The 21,553-nt window shown below is 43.9% G+C and overlaps 1 protein-coding gene across 3 annotated transcripts in view; it reads left to right on the top strand.

The window, feature by feature from the left end:
- LHFPL3 (LHFPL tetraspan subfamily member 3) overlaps positions 1–20,424 on the top strand; it is a 566,274-nt gene extending 545,850 nt beyond the window's left edge. For all 3 annotated transcript variants that reach the window (XM_032402332.1, XM_032402331.1, XM_032402330.1), the window contains one exon: positions 18,130–20,424. Coding sequence is in view for 1 of the 3 variants with exons in the window: in XM_032402330.1 (XP_032258221.1) it covers positions 18,130–18,158 (29 nt within the window). In the remaining 2 variants the exon portion in view is untranslated. The remainder of the gene's footprint in view (positions 1–18,129) is intronic.
- The last annotated feature ends 1,129 nt before the right edge of the window (positions 20,425–21,553 follow it).

Below are 21,553 nucleotides of genomic sequence, written 5' to 3' on the forward strand. Positions count from 1 at the left end.
TTGTTTGTTTGTTCTGTTGTTTGTTTTTAAGAGTCTGTTTTGAATGATCCCTGCATTGGCATTCTATTGTATTGGCCAAGCGCCATTCCCCAGAATCACAAATAAAATCATCAAAGTCGGGTTGGAGGTTGGCAAGCCTTTCTACGAGCCAGAAATCTGTTCCCTATCTATGGAAGAATAATGTCCTATTACAGTGAACAAGCAATGGACAAAGGAGAAATGGTGTGTGCTGTGGGGAGCATTATTCGGTCCTCCTATCTGTGACAGCCACCAAAGGCACCAATAATGAACAAAGAGATACAGTGTAGACAGGTTGATGGGAAACATGTTGGCGCCGGCTCTTACAGTGACTTAAACAGCTCCTGCCCTGCTCTGCCCTGATTCTGGGATCTATCTGCTGGACTCGTTGAATCACTTTCAACAACACAAGCTAATCCTGCTAACCAGGAATCTAAGAAAAAGAAAGCGAGAGTTATTCTTTCCCATTGTTAATGACTTCTTCCAGTCCTTATGAGAGTGTTCTTCTTTTGCAATACTTTGCGTATCGATCACAGATTTTCTTCTTAGGGCTCGTTCATTCAACAAGAACGTATTGAGTGGTATATTGCGGAATACATGGAGTATATGTGGAACTGGTAAGGGGTGCTTACAAATACACACATGGCTCTCCCTTTGGTGTGCTCACTTTTCAGACCATCTCCTAATCACCCTCTTAGAAAAACAAGCAAGAATCCATGAAGACACTGAAAATGGCACAATGTTTAATTTCCCTTTCTTTCCATGGCATTTAATTTTCAAAATGATAATAGAGCATTTTTTCTAATTACAAAAATAATGCATGCTCAGCTCACTGTAAAAAAAAAAAAATCAGTACAGAAGTAAAGAGCATCCTAAATCTATCATTCAGAACTTAATTAGCATAGTATGGGGTAGGTCCTTCCATGTTTTCTTCTATGTATATATAAACATTTCATTTTCAAAAAGGGATCACACATTCTATTTAATAACCTGCTGTTTTCATTTAATATGTTATAGATGTCACTCCTTTAATTTGGATCTACATTCATTTTATTTTTTTTTTTTTTTTTGGATCTACATTCATTTTTATTTATTTTATTTTAGAGAGTGTGCATGTGCACACACGGGTAAGTGGGGGGAGGGGCAGAGGGAGAGACTCTTCAAGCAGACTTCCTGCTGAGCGCAGAGCCTGAGGTGGGGCTCCATCCCACAACCCATGAGATCATGACCTGAGCCAAAACCAGAGTCAGTCTCTCAACTGACTGAGCCACCCAGGCACCCCTAGATCTACATTCCTTTTAAATGGCTATATGAGGGGCGCCAGGGTGGCTTAGTCAGTTAAGCGTCTGCCTTCTGCTCAGGTCATGATCTCAGGGTCCTGGGATCAGCCCCACATCAGGTTCCCTGCCCAGCAGGGAGACTGCTTCTCCCTCTCCCTCTGCTGCTCCCCTTGCTTGTGCTGTCTCTCTGGCGCTCTCTCTCAAATAAATAAATAAAATCTTTTAAAAACATAAAAAAATGGCTATATGAAAGTACCACAATTTATTTATCCAAGCTCATATTTGTGGCATTAAGGTTACTTTCCATTTTTTGTATGATGAGCAATCTTATGTGTACAGCTTTATTGTTATCATAGTATATTCAGAGCATTTTTTACAAATGCTCATTAAATGCCATTCATTGGACCTCAAGCTCACAACCTGGTATTATTTGAGACCCTGTCTCATCTGTATAAAGCAGAGAAAGGAACAGAGTGACAGGCAAGACTATCTCAAGACTCAGAATTATCTCGGCGACCAATATTGAAATAGAATGTTCATGAAAACAGCAGGGAGGATCCTGTTTGCCTTTGCTCTTGGTTATCTTTGCAGTAGTACTCAGGGTCATAATCACTGAATTGGTTTTCTTTTTTTTTTTTTTTTAAGAATTTACTTATTTATTTGATATTGAGAGAGACAGTGAGAGAGCGAACACAAGCAGGGGGAGTGGGAGAGAGAGAAGCAGGCTCCCTGCTGAGCAGGGAGCCCGATGCGGGGCTCGATCCCAGGACCCTGGGATCATGATCTGAGCCAAAGGCAGACGCTTAACGACTGAGCCAACCAGGCGCCCCTGAATTGGTTTTCTTATGGCAAAACAGAATTAATGATACTACCTGCCACCCAGGGGTACTTGTGCAGATTGAACATCATAATGTGCCTAAGAACTTAGCACAGTGCCTACCTACGGTCCGTACTCAGCAGAGGTAGCTGTTATCATCATAGAGAAACCTTAAAATCTCAGCCAGTAGTCTTCCAGGGAACAAGGATCACAGTTGATTTCTAGGCTTTTCGGGCAGGTGTCCTTACTGGGGACATGATTTGACTCCGGGTGTGACCACATCCATAGAAGAGTAGACAGTCCTCTCCTGGGGTGAAGTCTGTTGGCCCCTCCCTCCTCCCCCAAGCCAAAGGCTTTCCCCGAAAGGGAGTTGTATTTCCAGCTCTTGGATGTCATCCTTGGTGCCCATAAAACCCTCAAGAGTTATTTTTAAGTGCTCAATTCCAAAAAAACCCTTACAGACTATATGAGTTTTTTGTTGTTTTTTTGTGTTTGGTTTTGGTTTTGGTTTTTATGTGTGTGTGTATGTCAAAATAGTAAAAACTTCACAGGGAGGTCTTAGAACTGAGGTCTTTCTCACTTCTACTCTAGTTCATCTCCTCTGTCTTTCCCCAGGGAGAATGAGTGTTAAATGCTGACCTTGATTCCTCAAACAACCCCATAAAGTAGGTACTATGTCCATTTCACAGATAAGAATGCCAAAGCTATGGCTAGTAAAATTACTTGTCCACATCCAGGAAATGGCCAACCCAAGATTCAGACTTTTCTCTGATTCCAAAGCCCAAGGGCTAACAACCTTAAACTTGAATGCAAATGAGAATCACCTGGGGATTAAGTCCGGCCAAGATCCTGGAATCTACATAGCCACAAACACCCCAGTGATTGAGATCCAAGAAGATCCAGAGGCCACGTCTGTAGGAGCACCGCCCTTGGCCACACAGCATTTACAAAGCCCCTTTCTGAGGCAGGGCTCTCTAAGGCCACAGGATTTTTTTCTCCTGGTCATCATCAAAGTAGCTTTACCGAAACTTCAGTACCCCTCGCGATGGAGGGAGCCATGTGTATATTTGCAGACTTACAAAATGGATCCCAGAACCGTGGTTGGGACACACCCGGTTTCTAGATGATTCTACATTATCTGTTGCAGTCATCTTTATCATCTCCCCAGGATAGAGTCAAATCAATTGCAGAGGCCTTTTCTTCTCTGGAATCCTAATCCTCCAGCCTCCGTGCCATCGTACCTTGCCCCTACTGACCCAGGTGGCTTTGCTCTGTCACAACAGGTTTCTAATGCATTATGTCAGTGTGAGAGAACACGGTAAATTGGGAAGATCTGTGATATTGTATGTGTAATAGAGGCAGCATGGGATACAGCAGTCGTTCAAACTCGAGTCCATGAATCCTTAGAGAGCCGCCGAGGTACAATGCAGAGAAGGGGCGGGGAAGAGGGGAGAGCCTGCGCAGGGTGGCTTCGGGGCCAGAGACCAAGGCAGCTGCCCTCAATTCTGTTTCATAAGTAGAACTGGAATCCCTAAGAGAGTCACTTGAAAAAACCTTTTCTCTGGGGAAAAAAGAAAAGCTAGTGGAGAAAGAACACGAGTCTAGCCCAGAATTCTAATCCAGGTCTTCAGCTAACTAGCTGGATGACTTTGGGCAAACTCTGTCTCCCTGGCCCTGGGGGGACTTACCTGCCAACAAAGAAAACCAAAAGGTTGGCCTTGTTGATACCTGTCTTAGTCTGTTAGGGCTGCCATGACAACGTACCACTGACTGGGTAGCTTACACAACAGAAATAGATTTCCTCACCAGCTCTGGAGGCTGGAAGTCCAAGATCAAAGATGTGGGCAGGTCTGATTTCTCCCAAAGCCTCTCCCTTTGGCTCGCAGATGGCCATCTTCTTGCTGGGTCTTCACGTGGCCTTTGTTCTCTGCGTGCATGCCCCTGGTGTCACTTTCTGTTCTTAGAAGGACACCATTCCTGTTGGGTCAGGGCCCCACCCTTATGACCCCAGTTTAACCCTGATTACCTGCTAAAAAGCCCTATCTCCAAATATAGTCACGATTGGAGGTGAAGGCTTCAACATAGGAATTATGGGGACACGATTCAGTCCGTAACTAGGCCTAAGGCTCCTTTCAAAAAGCACAGGGAGGTTTACTAAGCATCTTCTATCTGCTGAGCCCTGATCTAGGTGTTTGGGACACAGAGACTTACCCGCGGTGGCCTTTGCCCTCAGAGGGCTTGCTGTATAGAAGGACTGGGTAGCTCTGATAAGGGATGATGGGGGCAGAATGCAGGCCTTCCGGGGAAGTGACTTGAGAAGACATTTGAAACATGAGAGGGCGTTCAGTGGCTAGAAAATGGAGGGAGGGTGTTTCCAGGAGCAGGGAGGCAGGCCTGGAGGATCCATTCTGAGGCCTGCAGGTCACATTAAGTGGCAGGGGAGGGACCCCTGAGGAGAGGCTGGAGCGGTGAGGAAAGGCCATGCAAGGCCTGATGGGTGTTGTTGAGCTACGGGGTTGATTCCATAGCAAAGAGTCTCCCCTAAAAAGTTTTCAGCCAAGCACAGTCTATTCACTTCTGCATTATAGAAAGCCCTAAAATTCTCCAATTCACGTGATCTCTGGCTCTCCCTTATTACTATGTAATTTGCGGCTAACCGATGCCAGCCAATCAGTGATGGATCACACATTTACTAAATGCATTAATTCTTGGCTACTTCTCTAACAGGGGCAGTAGAGTGTGAGTGTGTGTGTGTGTGTGTGTGCACGCCCATGTATGTGTGCTTGATCAGACCTTGATTATAAATTGCCTTCTGGACTCTGCGGTCCACTTCCCTTTGGTCTGGAGAGGAAGCATACATCATACTTGGATGTTTTATTTCATTACAACAAACATCCATATGGATAATTAGGATGAGGGCTATTAAATTTGTGGTAATAATGGCAATGGAAAGCCTCACGATCCTGAACTCCCTGCTAATAACTCACTCAAGTCCCTAAGTCCATATCCTGAGGAATAAAAGCTTCCTTGTTTCCTGGAAAAGAGAATGAGTTTAGGTTTTGAAGAGCTGCGCCTTATCATAATTTCACAGAAGCCTGTAGAATGGTTTGGAAGAAGACAGGGGAGCACCAGCTGGGTTTTATTAGGTAATTATTAGCAAATCCCTCTTTAATAACACCGATTTTAGTACCCTCTAAGAATTTTTTTTTTTAAGATTTTATTTATTTATTTGACAGAGACACAGCAAGAGAGGGAACACAAGCAGGAGGAGTGGGCGAGGGAGAAGCAGGCTTCCCGCTGAGCAGGGAGCCTGATGCGGGGCTCGATCCCAGGACCCTGGGATCATGACCTGAGCCGAAGGCAGACACTTAACGATTGAGCCACCCAGGCGCCCCTAAGAATTTTTTTTTTTAATAGTCCCTTCCCGGGGCGCCTGGGTGGCTCAGTTGGTTAAGCGACTGCTTTCGGCTCAGGTCATGATCCTGGAGTCCCTGGATCGAGTCCCGCATCGGGCTCCCTGCTCAGCAGAGAGTCTGCTTCTCCCTCTTACCCTCCCCCCTCTCATGTGCTTTCTCTCTCTCTCAAATAAATAAATAAAATCTTTAAAAAAAAAAAAAAAAAAATAGTCCCTTCCCTCTTGTAAATTCTGTGCTAGAAGAGGACAGGCATTAAATAAAGCAATCTGATGCGCAAATACGGATTTACCAGTATACATCACTCAGGTAATATAATTAAAAACAAATCTTTCCCCCAGAAAACCTCTCTATAACACTAGTAGAGAAAGAAAAACTCAGTGCTTAATTATTAAAAAAGCATTAAACCAGAACGTGATGCACAGCACAGTCAACCCGCTTAGAGAAGGCAAAGACAGATGCAATTTCACCTTTTTATAAAGCCAAGCAGATACAACCCGTTAACATACATGTTTTCAGGATAAAAGGTAACTAGTCCTCAAGACCATTTATTATAGACCATTCACCCTAGATTTAGCTGGTTAATTGAGGGCGACCATCTGGGTTAATTGGTTTTATGCACAGGAAAAATAAGCTCGCCTTATCTTCATGACAGACGTAGCTTTGCAACTTGGAGCAGGTGCCGCCGAAGGTAGGCTCCTACCCTCCCACAGAAACCGGGAGACGGGGAGCTGTCTCTCTTGACGATTACATTTCAAAGAGATGGCTCCCGTCCTTGAGAAAGACATTCCTGAGTCATAAAGCTGCCAAGAGCCTTATATAGTTTCTAAGAGGATTTTTTTTTTTTAAAGATTTTATTTATTTATTTGACAGAGAGAGAGACAGCGAGAGAGGGAACACAAGCAGGGGGAGTGGGAGAGGGAGAAGCAGGCCCCCCGCGGAGCAGGGAGCCCGATATGGGGCTCGATCCCAGGACCCCGCGATCATGACCCGAGCCGAAGGCAGACGCCCAACGACTGAGCCACCCAGGCGCCCCTCTAAGAGGATTTACACACATTGCAGACACAGAGAAAATTTACAATTGTAAGATTTCTAAATGCTCTAAGAAAAGTAGAGTGAGGGGCTAGCTAGGTACAGACCCGGTAAAACTCCACCTCGCAGCAATAACAATCATACTAACAGTGGGAAGAGTTCACATAGTACTCACCATGAGGGAACTTATTTAACGCCCACCACAGCTGTATAGACAAGACTAATCTACCCCCATTTTACACGTGAGGAAACTAGGCCAGGTCACGTGCCCAAGATCACAGAGCCAGTAAGTAGTAAAATTGAAGTTCACACCCAAACAGTCTGTGTCCATTGTCCCCAGTCTGAACCATTCGGCCATCCTGTCTCTGGGAAAAGTAAATGTTTCCATGATTTACTGTTGGTTAGTATACGTATGTGGTATTTCTGGAACGACATGGTGCTACTTATACGATTGTGCATTCAAAACAAAAAACTAACAAACAATAAAAACAACCTGCCAATATTTATTGACCTCTTCCTATTTGCCAGGTTTGCCTTTTAAGTCGTAAACACCTTATAAGCATCATCTCAGTCACAATCTTCAGGAAGCCTTGGGAAGGGGGTACCCCCATTTTTCAAATGAAGTACAGAAATGTTCAAGAACTTCTCTAGAGTGACCCAACCAGTAAATGGTGGAATTAGAATTCAAAGCCAGAGAAAATGGCTTCAGAACACATACATTTAGCAATAAATTGTATGTCTCCAAGAAAATCAGGAAATTTATATTATCAAGGAAGGCCAGTTGACTCTCAAGAAAGTGGAGAAGAGAAAGCCTGTGAATTTGAGCTTGAGAGAGGGAGGGAGGGAAATGATACATATTATCAGTCTTACCCTGAACAGGAAGGGGAGGAAGCTCAGAGGCAGATGTGTGAGGCTGAATATTCAATATCAACAGAGACAAATTTATTATTTTGAGAAGCCAACACATTTGGGTTGCATGATTTGCAATTTCGTGTGCAGTAATACTCAATTTGGTTTTGCTTTTATTTATATTTGTAAAGGATTGTCATGACCACATAGTGAAGTGTTAGTCATGAGCTAGTTCATAAAATGGAAAAGCAAAACAATCATGAAAAATTTCAGAGGAGCGCAGGAGAAGTCGCTAAGCTGGGGCTGGCACATTAAGATTGACACAGGATTTATTAGTTCTTGTGCAATGCACTAAGAATTGAGGATGCTGACATCCTACCCTGCCATGCGTATGTTTTTTGGGCTTCATTAATAAAAGCCTTTCAGCCTCTATGCAATATGGAATGGCTTCATGTTAAAACTGGACAGTGGATATTATTAGGATTAACAAACCAGCACCAACATTCTATTGTCAACACTTCTACCAAGGAAATGTGCCTCTTTTCTTGCTGGCAATAGATTCTGCAGTATTTCTCAATGGGGACAAGAGGAAGAAAAGAGATGTTCATGAATTAACACTCAAAATTCCTTCTCATGAATTACTTACTTCCTAGAAAATGTCACATGAGAAAGCATTGAGCCTGATGTCAAAGTCCAGTCGTCTGCTGCATACAGGACTAATGCACAGTTATCAGCACCTGATTCTTAGGCCACTCTCTGCCCCTTCTCAGTTAGAAGATCTACGGGAGTAGCCAGAAGAATAGTTTAGCAAATATCCTCCAACTCTCCATATGAAAATCAATATCTCAGATCTAAAGGGAGGTAGGACACAGAAAAAGATAGCGAGAAAGGCAGAGAATATAAAGGTTTTTTTTAAGTTTATTTTTTTTAGTACTCTCTGCACCCAGTGTGGGGCTCCAACTCACAACCCCAAGATCAAGAGCCACGTGTTCCTCCAACTGAGCCAGCCAGGCGCCCTGGTGTTTTGTTTTGTTTTGTTTTGTTTAAAGAAAAAGAAGAACCTAGGGGAAGAAAGGAAGAAAATGTGGCAGGACTGTCTCAGATGGTACATTTTTCATTTCCCAGATACCTCTTTACATATTTGTACTACTATATATTAGTTAAAGCCAAGTGTTAAAATCTCCATCTGCGGGCTGAGGGTGAGAGAGCCCCTCACCCACCTCCACTCCTTCATGGCAGTGGAAGGAATGGAAAGCCTCTAGAAGTCCGCACTGAGTTTGCAAGTCACTGAGTACCTCTACTAAGTCGCTCAAGATTTGTTTTTCATGAATGCCTGTGCCTGGTTTGGTTTCATTCAACAAACAACTTTTGAGCACCTATGATATACCAAGCACCTCATTAAGTTGGGAATACAAAGGTGAAGAGGACACAGTGTCTGACTCAGGGAGTGCAGTCCAGCACCTTGGCATCACCTGGGAGATAGACATGCAAATTCGCAGGCTTTACCTCAGACCTACTGAGTCAAATTCTGCACTTTTAACAAGATCACCAGGTGATTCTGAGACAAATTGAGGTTTGAGAAGCACTGACCTGGTGGATTATTGGCAGGGACAGGGAGGTCCTCTTCTATTTCTTAACTCCTCCATTGTGTCAACCAAGAAAGAATTCCCTGAAAATTTAAGCCAACAGGCATTTATTTGGGCAGTTAGAATTGCAATTCGGGAGACACAGACTCAGGTAGAAACCTGACTCTTGTTCTGAGGAAGACAACAGAAGGGGTAGAATTCTAAAGGCTACAGGTCAGGAGTACGGTTCTTATTTAGGTCCTCTATATAAAACAGAGATTGAAAGTAGGTTAACTAGGGGGCACCTGGGTAGCTCAGTGAGTTAAGTATCTGCCTTTGGCTCAGGTCATGATCCCAGGGCCCAGTGATTGAGCCTCTCATTGGGATCCCTGCTCAGCTGGGAGTCTGCTTCTCCCTCTGCTTCTCCCTCGGCCTCTCCCTCCGGCTTATATTCTCGCATGCTCTCTCTCTCTCAAATAAATAAAATCTTTAAAAAAAAAAAAAGTAGGTTAACTAGGATTGGTTGGGTTAATATGCAAATGAGGGACAGAAACTTGTGGAATCATTGGTTCCTTTTGGAAAAATGTTAATGATTCCATCTGAAACCACAGAAAGTGAAACCATAGATATGGGGGAACTACTATACGTTTTCCTTCTTTCCTTTCTCCCAACTCCCTATCCCTCTGCCTCAGCAGCCTTTACTAACACTGTAGATGCCACCAAGCAGGCAGTCACATGCACTAGCTCAGTCCCAAATAAAAATTTGGATGCAAAGTAAATTATAGGACCCAAAAAGAAGGACTGGTGTGGCCTTTCTGCTAGGGTAAGAAGGCCTTAGAGAATCTGGACGGCCTGGTGACTGGGCGGTAGCTTCCTATCCGGCTGTCTTCCTAGAGCACTGCGGTCGGGGCTGGGGAGTGTGCTGGTGGGGATTGTGAGTGGGACGGTGGCGTGCAAGTAAAGATTTAGCACGTGAAGGTGAAGTATACCCTGGCTTTCATCAACCCACTAGTCAATTACACAACAAACAACTACAACAAATTCAGACCCTCTGATCACCTATAAAGCTAGTGGTAATCAAACTGCAGCCAAAATCAGTATTGGACTTTTTTTCTTAATTCAGCGCCAAAGTATGTTGTGAGCATGCATTTATTTTCAGCCCAGATTCAAACCCCCTGCGGTCAGAGGGACAAACTAATGATCACCCGGAGAGAGACTATGGATGCAATAGGAAAGTGGAAGTTGGGGTTTCAGGTGTTGCTTCTCTAGAAATTGGGTCAGGAGGGAAAAACAAGTCAGAGACAGCGGCATGCTCTCTGCCCCAGGAGCACTGTGTCAGCTGTCCAGCCACACTGGTCATTTACAGTGTACTGAATACAGCGAATCTAAACCAGTCCGAGAAAGGGCATTTGCCCACTGTTCCAGCTCTCTACGCCGCGTTAACAAACTATCCCAAAACTTTGTGGCTTAAAACTGTGTCAAAGTTCTGCTGGAGGGGCGCCTGGGTGGCTCAGTCATTAAGCGTCTGCTTTCGGCTCAGGTAATGATCCCAGGGTCCTGGGATCAAGCCCCACATCGGGCTCCCTGCTCAGTAGGAAGCCTGCTTTTCCCTCTCCCACTTCCCCTGCTTGTATCCCCTCTCTCGCTGTGTCTCTGTCAAATAAATAAATAGAATCTTTAAAAAAAAAAAAAGTTCTGCTGGAAAAACTCACACCCGTTAGGATTGCTACTGACAACCACTTTTGTTATATTTCACAATTGTGTGGATCAGGAATTCAGGAAGGGCCCAGCTGGGCAAGTCTCCTGCTCCGTGTGGCATCAACTAGGGTCACTTGGCGGCCTTCAGCAAGTGGCTGAATGGCATGGAGGGTCCAAGATGACTTCACTCACATGTGGGCCCCTTGGAATAGAAGGCTGGAGAGCTGGGCTCAGCTGGGCCTCTCTCGCTCTCCATATGCTCCCACAGCCTCACCCATATGGTCACTCCAGCAGAGGAATCAGAAACCGCCTGTGCGCAAAAGATGTTCAACATCACTAATGATCAGAGAAGGCAAATCAAAACCACATTGCGATGTCGCCTCACACTCATTAGGATGGCTACAGTTACATTACAAAAATTCAACTCAGCACATCTTAAAGATTTAATTTGCTTTATTAATCGATTCATGAGTTGGGCAGATCTCATCTCACAAGTAGAGGGGAGTTCCAAAGGGGTACAGAAAAGAAAATGTTTTTAAAGGTAGAGAGGGAGCAGAAAAAAGGAAATTACTAGCAAAGAATCCATTGTTTTAGGCACAGTCACCGGGGCAAATGGAAAGGGTCTGTCAGTAAGTTTCCTTCTGCTGACCAGGTAATTCCCATGCTGACTGGTTAAAGGTTAAAACTGCAGTTAGGTTGGGGCTCCTGGCTGGCTCAGTGGAGTGTGTGACTCTTGATCTTAGGATGTGGGTTCAAGCCCCACATTATGTGTAGAAAGATTACTTAAAAATAAAATCTTTAATAAAAAAAAAAATTGCAGTCAGGTTAAGGATTAAGTCTTGGTTTACTGAGGGTGCCTGGATGGCTCAGTCTGTTAAGCATCTGCCTTTGGCACAGGTCATAATCTCGGGGTCCTGGGATTGAGCCCTGTGTCAGGATCCCTGCTCAGCAGGGAGTCTGCTTCTCCCTCTCCCTCTGCCCCTCCTCCCCACTTGTGCTTTCTCTCTCACTCTCTCTCAAATAAATAAATAAAATCTTAAAAAAAAAAAGTCTTGGTTTACTGACTTAGGGCCTTAACCTAACTGACACCATTTGGGGCCTGTAGTTTTACTTTTAACACTACCATCCCCCCCCCCAAAAAAAAGCAGAAAATAAGTGTCAGAGAGACATAAAGAAATTGAAACCTTTGTGCAGTGTTGGTAGGATCATAAGATGGTGCAACAATATGGAGGTTTCTCAAAGAATTAAAAATAGAACTACCATATGATCCAGCAATCCCACTTCTGAGTATATAGCCAAAAGAATTGAGAGCAGGGTCTTGAAGAGGTATTTGCACACCCGTGTTTATCGCACTATAACCCAAAACAGGGTTTGCCTCTTGGTGGGTGCTGAGCCAAAAGACACAACCAGGCCAAAGAGTAGAAAAGGAAGGATTTCACTTGCAACAAGTAAGAACACCAGGGATATTTCCCAAAGCAGCATGTCCCTGAACAACAAAATTGGAGCAGTTTTAAGCTAAGAGTGCATGCATATTCATGGAAGGGCTGGACCAAGGAGCGTCCCATATGAAATTGGGGCAAAAGTCATCGTAAGCTAACAGTGTCCAGGTCCTGGGTGATTGAAGTCACAAGGCTGGCAAGGGTTGGCATCATTCAGTCTCTGGCTCCAATTAATCCAGTGTTCAAGTGCTCAAAGTGGCTTCTATACTGCAAAAACAACTCAAGAATGTGTGTGAGGTCAATTTTTCCTTTTGAAACAGCACTAAGAGTTTTACCACCAATTCATTGTCTCTGATATGGTGAAGTTATCTTCCTGGCCTGGTCGTGGCTGTTGATTTTTACATTTTTCTGTTCCCTTAAAATCATCAACTACTGAAGTCTCTTTTTCTACAGTTTTCACATATCCCAGGAAGTTCTGCAAGATATGTGCTTAGGCAAGTAATGCTGGTCAGGCATTAATCACAAAACAGCTGGGGACCTACAATGACTTTGACAATGACAATGACTTTTCTTACGTCAAGAAAGCATCGGGGAATGGGGCGCTTGGGTGGCTCAGTCGTTAAGCGTCTGCCTTCAGCTCAGGTCATGATCCCAGGGTCCTGCTCAGCAGGAAACCTGCTTCTCCCTTTCCCACTCCCCCTGCTTGTGTTCCCTCTCTTGCTATATCTCTGTCAAATAAATAAATGAAATCTTTAAAAAAAAATTTTTTTTAATAAAAAATATATGTAAAAAAAATAAAGAAAACATCGGGGAGGAGGAATTCCTGTCCCCTCAAAGTTCCTTCTAGCTGGACTAAAAATCAAATTGCCTTGAGACAGATTGACAGGAGAAAATCAAATTTAATAGGTGTACGCCGGGGAATCCATGTAAACATGGAAATCCCAAAGATGGGCAAAATGGGATATAGATGTCATTCTGGGGGTAGGGGCCTGGAACATCAGAGGAATGCATACAGAGCGATAAGAAGAGCAAATTTTTGATAATTAGATGTTTGCCCTTCCATACAGATGGGTCACTCAGATAAAATTGATCTATGTTAATAACTTATTCTGGGGGCGCCTGGGTGGCTCAGTCGTTGAGTGTCTGCCTTTGGCTCAGGTCATGATCCCGAGGTCCTGGGATCGAGTCCCGCATCGGGCTCCCTGCTCTGTGGGAAGCCTGCTTCTCCCTCTCCCACTCCCCCTGCTTGTGTTCCCTCTCTCGCTGTGTCGCTGTCTGTCAAATAAATAAATAAAATCTTTAAAAAAAAAAAAAACTTATTCTGGAAAAGACCCCCAATTTAGATTCTTCTGTGTGGTTAAGGGAGGGACAGAAGTTTCTCTTGAGTCTGCAGAGTCACGAGAAGACAGACACCATATGATTCCCCTCACAGGAGCTATCTAAAGTTGTCCAACTGGTAGAAACAGAAGGAATGGCAGTTACCGAGGAACGGGGGGAGAGGGAAAAGAGGAGTGTTGTTTCAGGGAAATGGAGTTTCAGACTTGCAAGATGGAAAAGTTCTGGAGATTTGTCTCACAACGATGTGAATATACTAAACACTCCTGAATGTCAAAATGGTTAAGATGGTGAATTTTATTTTATGTGTTTTTGCCACAACAAAAAATAAACTGCCAGTACTCTTTTTTTTTCTTTTCTTTTCTTTTTAAGATCTATTTATTTATTTTAGAGACGAGAGAGAGAGCTCTGTGAGTGGGGGGAGCGGCAGAGAGAGAGAGAATCTCAGACAGATGCCCTGCTGAGCAGGGAGCTGGACTCCGGGCTTGATCTCACAACCCATGAGATCATGACCTGAGCCAAAATCACCAGTCGGAGGCTTAACCGACTGAGCCACCCAGACGCCACCGCCAGGTCCCTTAAAGCCTAGATTCAAAGGGAGAGGAACAGAGACAACCCCCCCCCCCCCCCCCGCCTCCCGCCCCGCAAATGAGAAGAAAGCTAAAGAATCTACAGCCATCTTTAACGTGCTCTGCCCACCGTGGGGCACATCACGTCTAGAGCACCTGGGACACAGAAAGCGCGACTTTACTTCCAGGGGCCTGTGTCAGCCTCCTGGGCAGGAAGGCTGTCAGGAGGCCCCGTGAGAGGTGGGTGTGGTTTGAAACAATGGAGTGGGAAGAAATGGCAAAGCTTATAGAGCCAATGAGAAAAAATGGTCTGGAATGCCTCCCTTCCTCATTTTCACAACAAAGATTCAGGAGCCATTGTGCTAAAAGCTCCCACCAAGCGTTTTTCTCACTCCGACCCCTGCCCGCCCCCCATCCCCCGCAGCTATCCTGGGGCGGTGGGGGCTCCGGGCCCTAATTGAATGGGTTGATAGGAACAATGAGCAGAAGCGGACCACAGGAGACCTTTCAAAGTCCGCAAACACAGAGAAAATTCAACAACGCAGCATTTAGATAGTCTGGACAATGTGGCCATTATAAATGGTGCTCTCTGGAGCAGTGATTCAAATGACAGCTCCGCAAAGGATTTGCAAAGAGCCCTTTAGAAATGGAACATGGGCAACTCAGAGCCCCATGACATGTTACAAGGACAAACCCGACTGAACAAAGATCCAGAGCAGTGTTGAATGACTTATTTATTCAGTCCTGCTCTGTACAAACCTGGGAGAATATGACATCTGTTAAATTGCCTCCCTGAACTATGCAGTAGCCATGGTCCATGGGAAATGTGAGAGAAAGTTCAGAAAAGAAACAGTGTTTTACAAAGCGGGGATCACAGCGTAACCACCCGCCATTCTGCAGACAGCCCTGATGTCCCAGTCGTTGGCCTGAAGAAATGATGGCCACATCCGGAGAGGGAAACCCTGCCTTTCATCCTCTTCCACCTACCGGCTTCCCAAATCCGTGTGCAGGGCCCACACTGCCCAAGCCCTCACTGCGCTTGCTATTTAAGTCATCCTAGTGGCATTCTCATGTTGCTGCTCCCGGCAAAGTGTTTTCCTGATACTGTGGGGGGAGTGTTTGTGTTCCAGTCCCCACCGGCACGAACATACTGGTTATTTTTAGCCTTGGAGTCTGCAGGATTCTCAAGTACCCTGGGATGAATGTCTAAGGAGCTCAGACTCCAAGCAGATATTCCCGGGAGGCCCGGTGATGAGCAGCCAGCTCGAGGCACAAGTACCTCATGAGCCAAATGGCAGGAGGCCCTCGCCCCCCTCCGGAGAGTGAGCGCCTCCTTCAATCTTGTACCCTGGGAGCCTCCCCGGCCCCGCCCAAGTCCAGCCTGGCTCTCTGGCTCCTCTCATTTCCCATTCACTCCTCAGCTCCCTGCCCAGCCTTGACACTGCAGGTGGGGAGTGCAGTTCCAGGGCTAACAAAGTCAACAAAGAAGAGACCTTGAAGAGGGAAAGGTTGACTAATCAATGGTGAGGTCAGTGACGGATCCACTGAGGGATCCAGTCACATGGAGGATATGGGTGACCCAAGATGGCAGCAGATCCAAGAAGGATTGGTGGTGACTGACCCACCTTGGGCAGCCACTAACTGAGTTAGACCCCCGATGGTGGGGTGTGAACAGGAACCTTGTGAGATTGGCCCCAGCAGTTCCCTTCCTACAAGAAGGCTAAGGATCTTCCCAGGGAGATGCCTACCCTGCAGGAAGCTGCCTTCTCCTCCTCAGGCTTGGTTGTCAGGGCTGGGGGGGCCGGGGGGTTGCTGATTGAAAGCCCCTCCAGCCCTGTCTGCTCTCTTCCCAGCCCACTGTGATGTCATAAAGCCAAATCAAGCAGCTTAGAGCCAGGGAAAAAGTGGGAGTCTCTGGTTCCTGGATGCCAACAAATGGTTCACACCAAAGCAGGCTTTTCTATCATGAAATCAGGGGTATATTTATTTGCAGACATCAAGAAAATGAGGGCTACCTTCTTGCCTCCCTCTTCCCCTGCTTCACCCACATAGGGCCCTGGCACTTCCGTATGCTACCTGCTCTTCCATGCGCATACCCACCTTTTCAAAACCCATTCCCCTCTCCTGCTTCATGTATTTATAACCTGCACCCACTCCTCCCTCTCCCCCACCCCAGCTAGCACCTTTCATGGATTTTAGTGGAAAACCCAGACATTTCGCTCTGTGCATTTGAAATACAAAAATATTTGGAGTGAAGAATGCTAGAGCAGTGGAATCATGGACACACAAACCCGACTTTGGATTCCATCTCACAAGACCGCCTCCAGGGCAGCAGAACAGAGAGCACTCAAGGTTCAGAAGCACCTGTAGCTTGGTGTAAAACCCATGGGTTGCCTTTGTTGCTTTTAATAATATCCGAAGAAAGCATTCCCTTCCATAGGACTTCTACCAGCGTGATGCAATCTCAGAGAATCATTACAGATTAATCATCATTAGGACATGATCACATTTCAATTATCCTCTGTGTAGTCTGGGTACATTAAAGCAACTGAGTTCTCTCGCTGAGAGAAGTTCATTAGAACCGTAATGTGCATAAGATATTTTAAAGTGTTTTCAAGTGTATTGGAAAACAACAAGGGGATAAATGCTAGAAACAACAGAATCTTCCAGAGGTTTCTCTAGCACTCATTCAGAAACCATAATCTTATCTTGTGATGTGGAACGGGGGCTGTAACTAAATAATGGACCAATTGTTTTATTATCATTTGTAGTTTCTAAGTACTCTGTGATGAAAACCCAACGGGCTGTTTCCTTTCAGCCCAAATCTGGCCATCTAGATGCATTTACCCATCTTCACAATATATAAGGGACCCTTAAACCCTGGTTAACAGTGCCAAAGTGTATGGAAATCATCCAAAGAAAGGAGTCAATCATACTATTTGTAGTCTAGTTGTATCAATACAGGAATCGTGGGGCGCCCGGGTGGCTCAGTCGTTAAGCGTCTGCCTTCGGCTCAGGTCATGATCCCAGGGTCCTGGGATCGAGCCCCGCGTCGGGCTCCCTGCTCGGCGGGAAGCCTGCTTCTCCCTCTCCCACTCTCCCGCTTGTGTTCCTGCTCTCGCTAACTCTCTCCCTCTGTCAAATAAATAAAACCTTTAAAAAAAAAAAAACAAAAACAGGAATCGTCCCTAATAGTGTGCTGGACAAAAGGAAAAGCAGCTTATCCCCTGAGAATTTGTCCTAAAGAAAGGATTTAAAAGAACAAACAGAGCTTTATACGCAAAGATATTTATTCTTGATAAAAAAATAAAAAAAAAATGGGAAACCTACCTACAATCTGCCAGTGGTCAAACAGTTGAGAATGGGATACTGGGCATGGAGTGAAAGGAATGAGAATGGAATGGAATATTCTGCAGCTCTTGGAAACTGATGCTGATGGGACACCTCGCGGGCTCAGTCGGTAGAGCATGCAACTCTTAATATCGAGGTTGTGAGTTCGAGCCCCATGTTGGGTGTAGAGATTACTTCAAAATAAAAAATCTTTAATAAAAAGAAAAGGAAATCGATGCTGATGATGCAGAGTGGAAATGTAGAAAATTGTTTTTAATATGTTAAAAATGTCATCTATTCTGTGATTCCAACTGTATAAAATAAGTGCACATTTAGATATGGAACGGAAAGATACATAGGGAAGAAAGCAATGTCTCCTTTGCAGCTGTTACAATGTTGATTGTATAATAAATAAATAACACTTGGAAAGCAAAGGAAAACGCTCAAGTGAGACATTTTCTGTGCCAGGCAGAAAAATCGTTGATGCTTGGGATCATTTCACATTCTTCCTTGCTCCTTCGAAGCAGCCTATAATCTTCACCCAGATGTGGGGAACACACATGTCTGGGTGATGGGGGCTCCCCTTGCCAGGAGACTGTGCTGTTTATGGAACGGGAGCCTCAAACTTTTCAGTCATCTCTGATAACAAATCTAAAGGGCCTTCAAACCATTTGCTGGTGTGGTTTTTCTGTGACAGCTATGCACAAAAATCTTGCTGACCGAAAATGATGTATTTTTTCTTTCTCTTTCTCCTCCCCCTGCCCCCCCCCGCCCCTTTCTGCAGTTCTGCTAAGCCAATATTCTCTAGAATGAGCACAAAACAAATCAAATAACAGCTAAACAAATCGAATAAGAGCTTTTGTACATCAACATCAAGAAGGAAGACTTGGGAGAAATCAGAGTACAGAGACAGATCTGGACAAGAGTGAACCATCTACTTGTCAAGGCACCTTCTAAATCTGGACGGGCAGAGATGGGAGTGATTTTCTGGAAGGAGATGTGATAGCGGATTAAACACCAGCTCAAGGGAAGCTATCATCGAATAAGATCAGATCACATTCATGAGAAATCACATTCAGGAAATATTTTAAGAAAGAGGAATATAAACGTGCTAGAATTAACATGTAAAATATGTATGTACTGAGGTTTGTAAACTGTCCTTTTTTAATCAAACCGAAAACAAGAAGCTTTAATCTTTCAACCTTATTTTAAAAAAAAGGCAGTCAATCCTAAATTATTCCTCTCTCAACAGCCAAGAGGCTGATCAAGCATCATTTACAGAGGAAGACGGCTTAGGAAAATGCCTCTGCGTATTTTCACAGGAGCCCTGATCTTTGGTTCCCCATCTCTGCCGTGTGTTTATTTCACTGTGTAATTAGTTACAACCACTCAGTTAAGAGATGTAACACTTCAAACTTTTTATGGAGTCTGTGTTCAGTTTAATCTGTCTGTACAAGTTATTACTGAGAAAGTGTTTCTGACATATACTATAACTCCATCAAGCTGTATATTACAGGAAGTACATCTTTACATCATAGGTCCCCGAGCAACATAGCTATCCCTCTCTTTCAGGAAACAGCATCGAGGAACTCTGAAAAATATAGAAAGCTCATTTTCACCTTGGATGCTCACATGTAATATATAGGCTGCTATCAAATAAACACTTTTTTCTAATTCTCCCTAGTAAATGCATAGGAATTTAATATACTTTATAAATAGGCATCTAAAAGCTCTCCTCTTTTTTTTTCTCTATTTCTTTGCTGTACATGCCGTCAGAAATCCATAGCCTTTCTTTCCCTTACTAACAGGTACTCATTTCTGTTTAAGAAAAAAATCATTCCATTAAACCTATTTCTAAATGATAGTAAGTGGTACTAACAAAATAAATAATAATAGCCTTAGAAATAAATGAATATATACTTATACAGGTCAAGAAAATTGGTAGGAGTAAGTTGCCTGTTTGTTTACTAATGTTGGTTTTTCAAAAATACTCAGATTTCTTTGAGTTGGTTGACATTTGGAAGTAGTTAAAACTGGTCAGTTGTCTTCAGCAATGTTTTGCTCCCAGGCTTCCCCCCCATCACCCTCATCACATATCTTGCCAATATGCAACAGCAGAAAAATACATTATACTGAAGTAGCCAACTTCTTGAGAATGGGCACAAGCTTAAAACATACATGCGGGGGGAGTAATCGGTGTGAGCCAAACTATGTCCTACACCCGAGCAGAAAACACGGACATGTAGAATGCCTTCATTTTTAGACTCAAAATTAAGATCAAATTAGCATACATCCCTGGAACACCAGATGGAGGATAAGACAAAAAGTGATACAGATAGGAGTTGATTTCTTGTTCCCTGTCTCTATTAAGACAACACTCCCATTTTTGCCAAATGTTCCTGGTACTAGCTATCTTTTCACCATAAACGAGATTATGTTTTAAATGGCTAAGAGTATATTACAGGTATGCTCAAATGAGTGATCCCCAAATCACAAAGATACGGGTTTTCTAAAGAACCAAATTAAGGAAATACTTATTATCTCTAAAGGATTAGCCATTCTGGGAGTTACCTGTTAACATTAAATATTAGCTCTCCCGCTGCATTCCAAACACCCTCCTTACTAAATTTAATTACACACAACTTTTCAAGAATTCATCTTTTATTTAAAGGGAGGTACCTCTCTATCTACAAGAAAATTAGAAAGTGTTGGTTTTCTCTAATCCATGTAAATTACAGATTTAGGACTCCACTGGGAGTCCTACATCACTGATAGTGATGTTTACGAAAATGAAAAAGTGCTTCCTATCCACATACAAATGTTTTGTAAAATTTTTTTCCATAAAACCTAAGTGTAATTTAGCATACCACAATGCTCTGAGGACGCGTCACTGATGATGTACCACTTGTACATAGGTAACACACTTGTAAATCACAGTGTTAAGAAGTATGTTTTTATCTTTTTAAAAAAAAAAAAGTGACTCCCTTTCTCATTCTGTTCTGTTGTATTGTGTCCAAAAAGTTGTGTGTAATTTTTTTAAGGTCCAGGAAATGTAAAGAAATTTGTTGGAATATCTGAATTTCTGTAAAAAAATTAAAATAAAAATAAGATTTTGTTATTTAAAAGAGGGCTTGGTGATGTGGCAGACATTCGGTGCATTCAGTGTCTTTGTCCAGTGAGCCAGTGACAGCGTGACGATTTGATCAAAATAGCTATATTCAGAAAATCTCTTTTGTAGGGGCGCCTGGGTGGTTCCGTTGGTAAAGCGTCTGACTCTTGATTTCGGCTCAGGTTGTGATCTCGGGGTCGGGAGATCCAGCCCTGCGTCGGGCTCCACACTGAGTGTGGAAGCTGCTTAAGATTCTCTCGCCTCCTCTCTCTCTCTCTCTGACCCTCCCCCCCCCACTCCGTGTGCACACACCCGTGCGCACGCTCTCTCTCTTTCTAACAGCAACAAAACAAAAAGAAAAAAAGAAAATCTCCTTTCTGTCAGATTCCATAATGTCCACCAACAGCAGACATTTATTAGGACCCTCATTTAGAAGGCATGATTAACATCCCCCAATCTCTTCTAGCCAGTATAGACATACCTCAAGCTGAATCTTCATATACTCAGAATGAAATCAGTAAGCAAATAGCCGGACTGTTCAAGTAAAACTTGACCTGAAATACTCACTTAATTTCTCAATCTCCACTTGGCAAATTGAAAATAGCCACCTGCTCCTCAGACATGCGCAAGCCTTTTCCAAAGGTTCATATTCAGTGCGTGCTGTCCAGATGGGTTCCAGTGCCCCCTCTGTCACTTACTAGAGGATTCTGAACACCTCTCAGCCTCAGTGTCCTTATCCATAAAATGGACACAAATAATAATACTGGCCCCACAGTGTTGTGAGGACATACATTAAATTAGAGCATTGTTATGCCTGACTGGTAAGAGATATTCAGTGAATGTTAATTCCTTGCCCTCCTACTACATGCAAGACATTGAAGGAAGAAAAGAAACATAAAATACAGCTGCTTGCAAAACACTGAGGCTAATTAGAGTAACATAAGCAGGGATTGAAAAATTAGATGCCTAGAGCGGCCAGGTAGATAAGTAAATTGACAAAGCAAAACAAGCTGGGTTAGGGAGATAATAGGAAGTAATGGGCACTTCGGAGCACGAGAAAGCCCAGGTCCCGTCTAAAGAGAATAAATAGCCAATACTC

This window comes from Phoca vitulina, unplaced genomic scaffold (genome assembly GCF_004348235.1).
Source record: "Phoca vitulina isolate PV1807 unplaced genomic scaffold, GSC_HSeal_1.0 scaffold4, whole genome shotgun sequence".
NCBI classification, from domain to species: domain Eukaryota; kingdom Metazoa; phylum Chordata; class Mammalia; order Carnivora; family Phocidae; genus Phoca; species Phoca vitulina.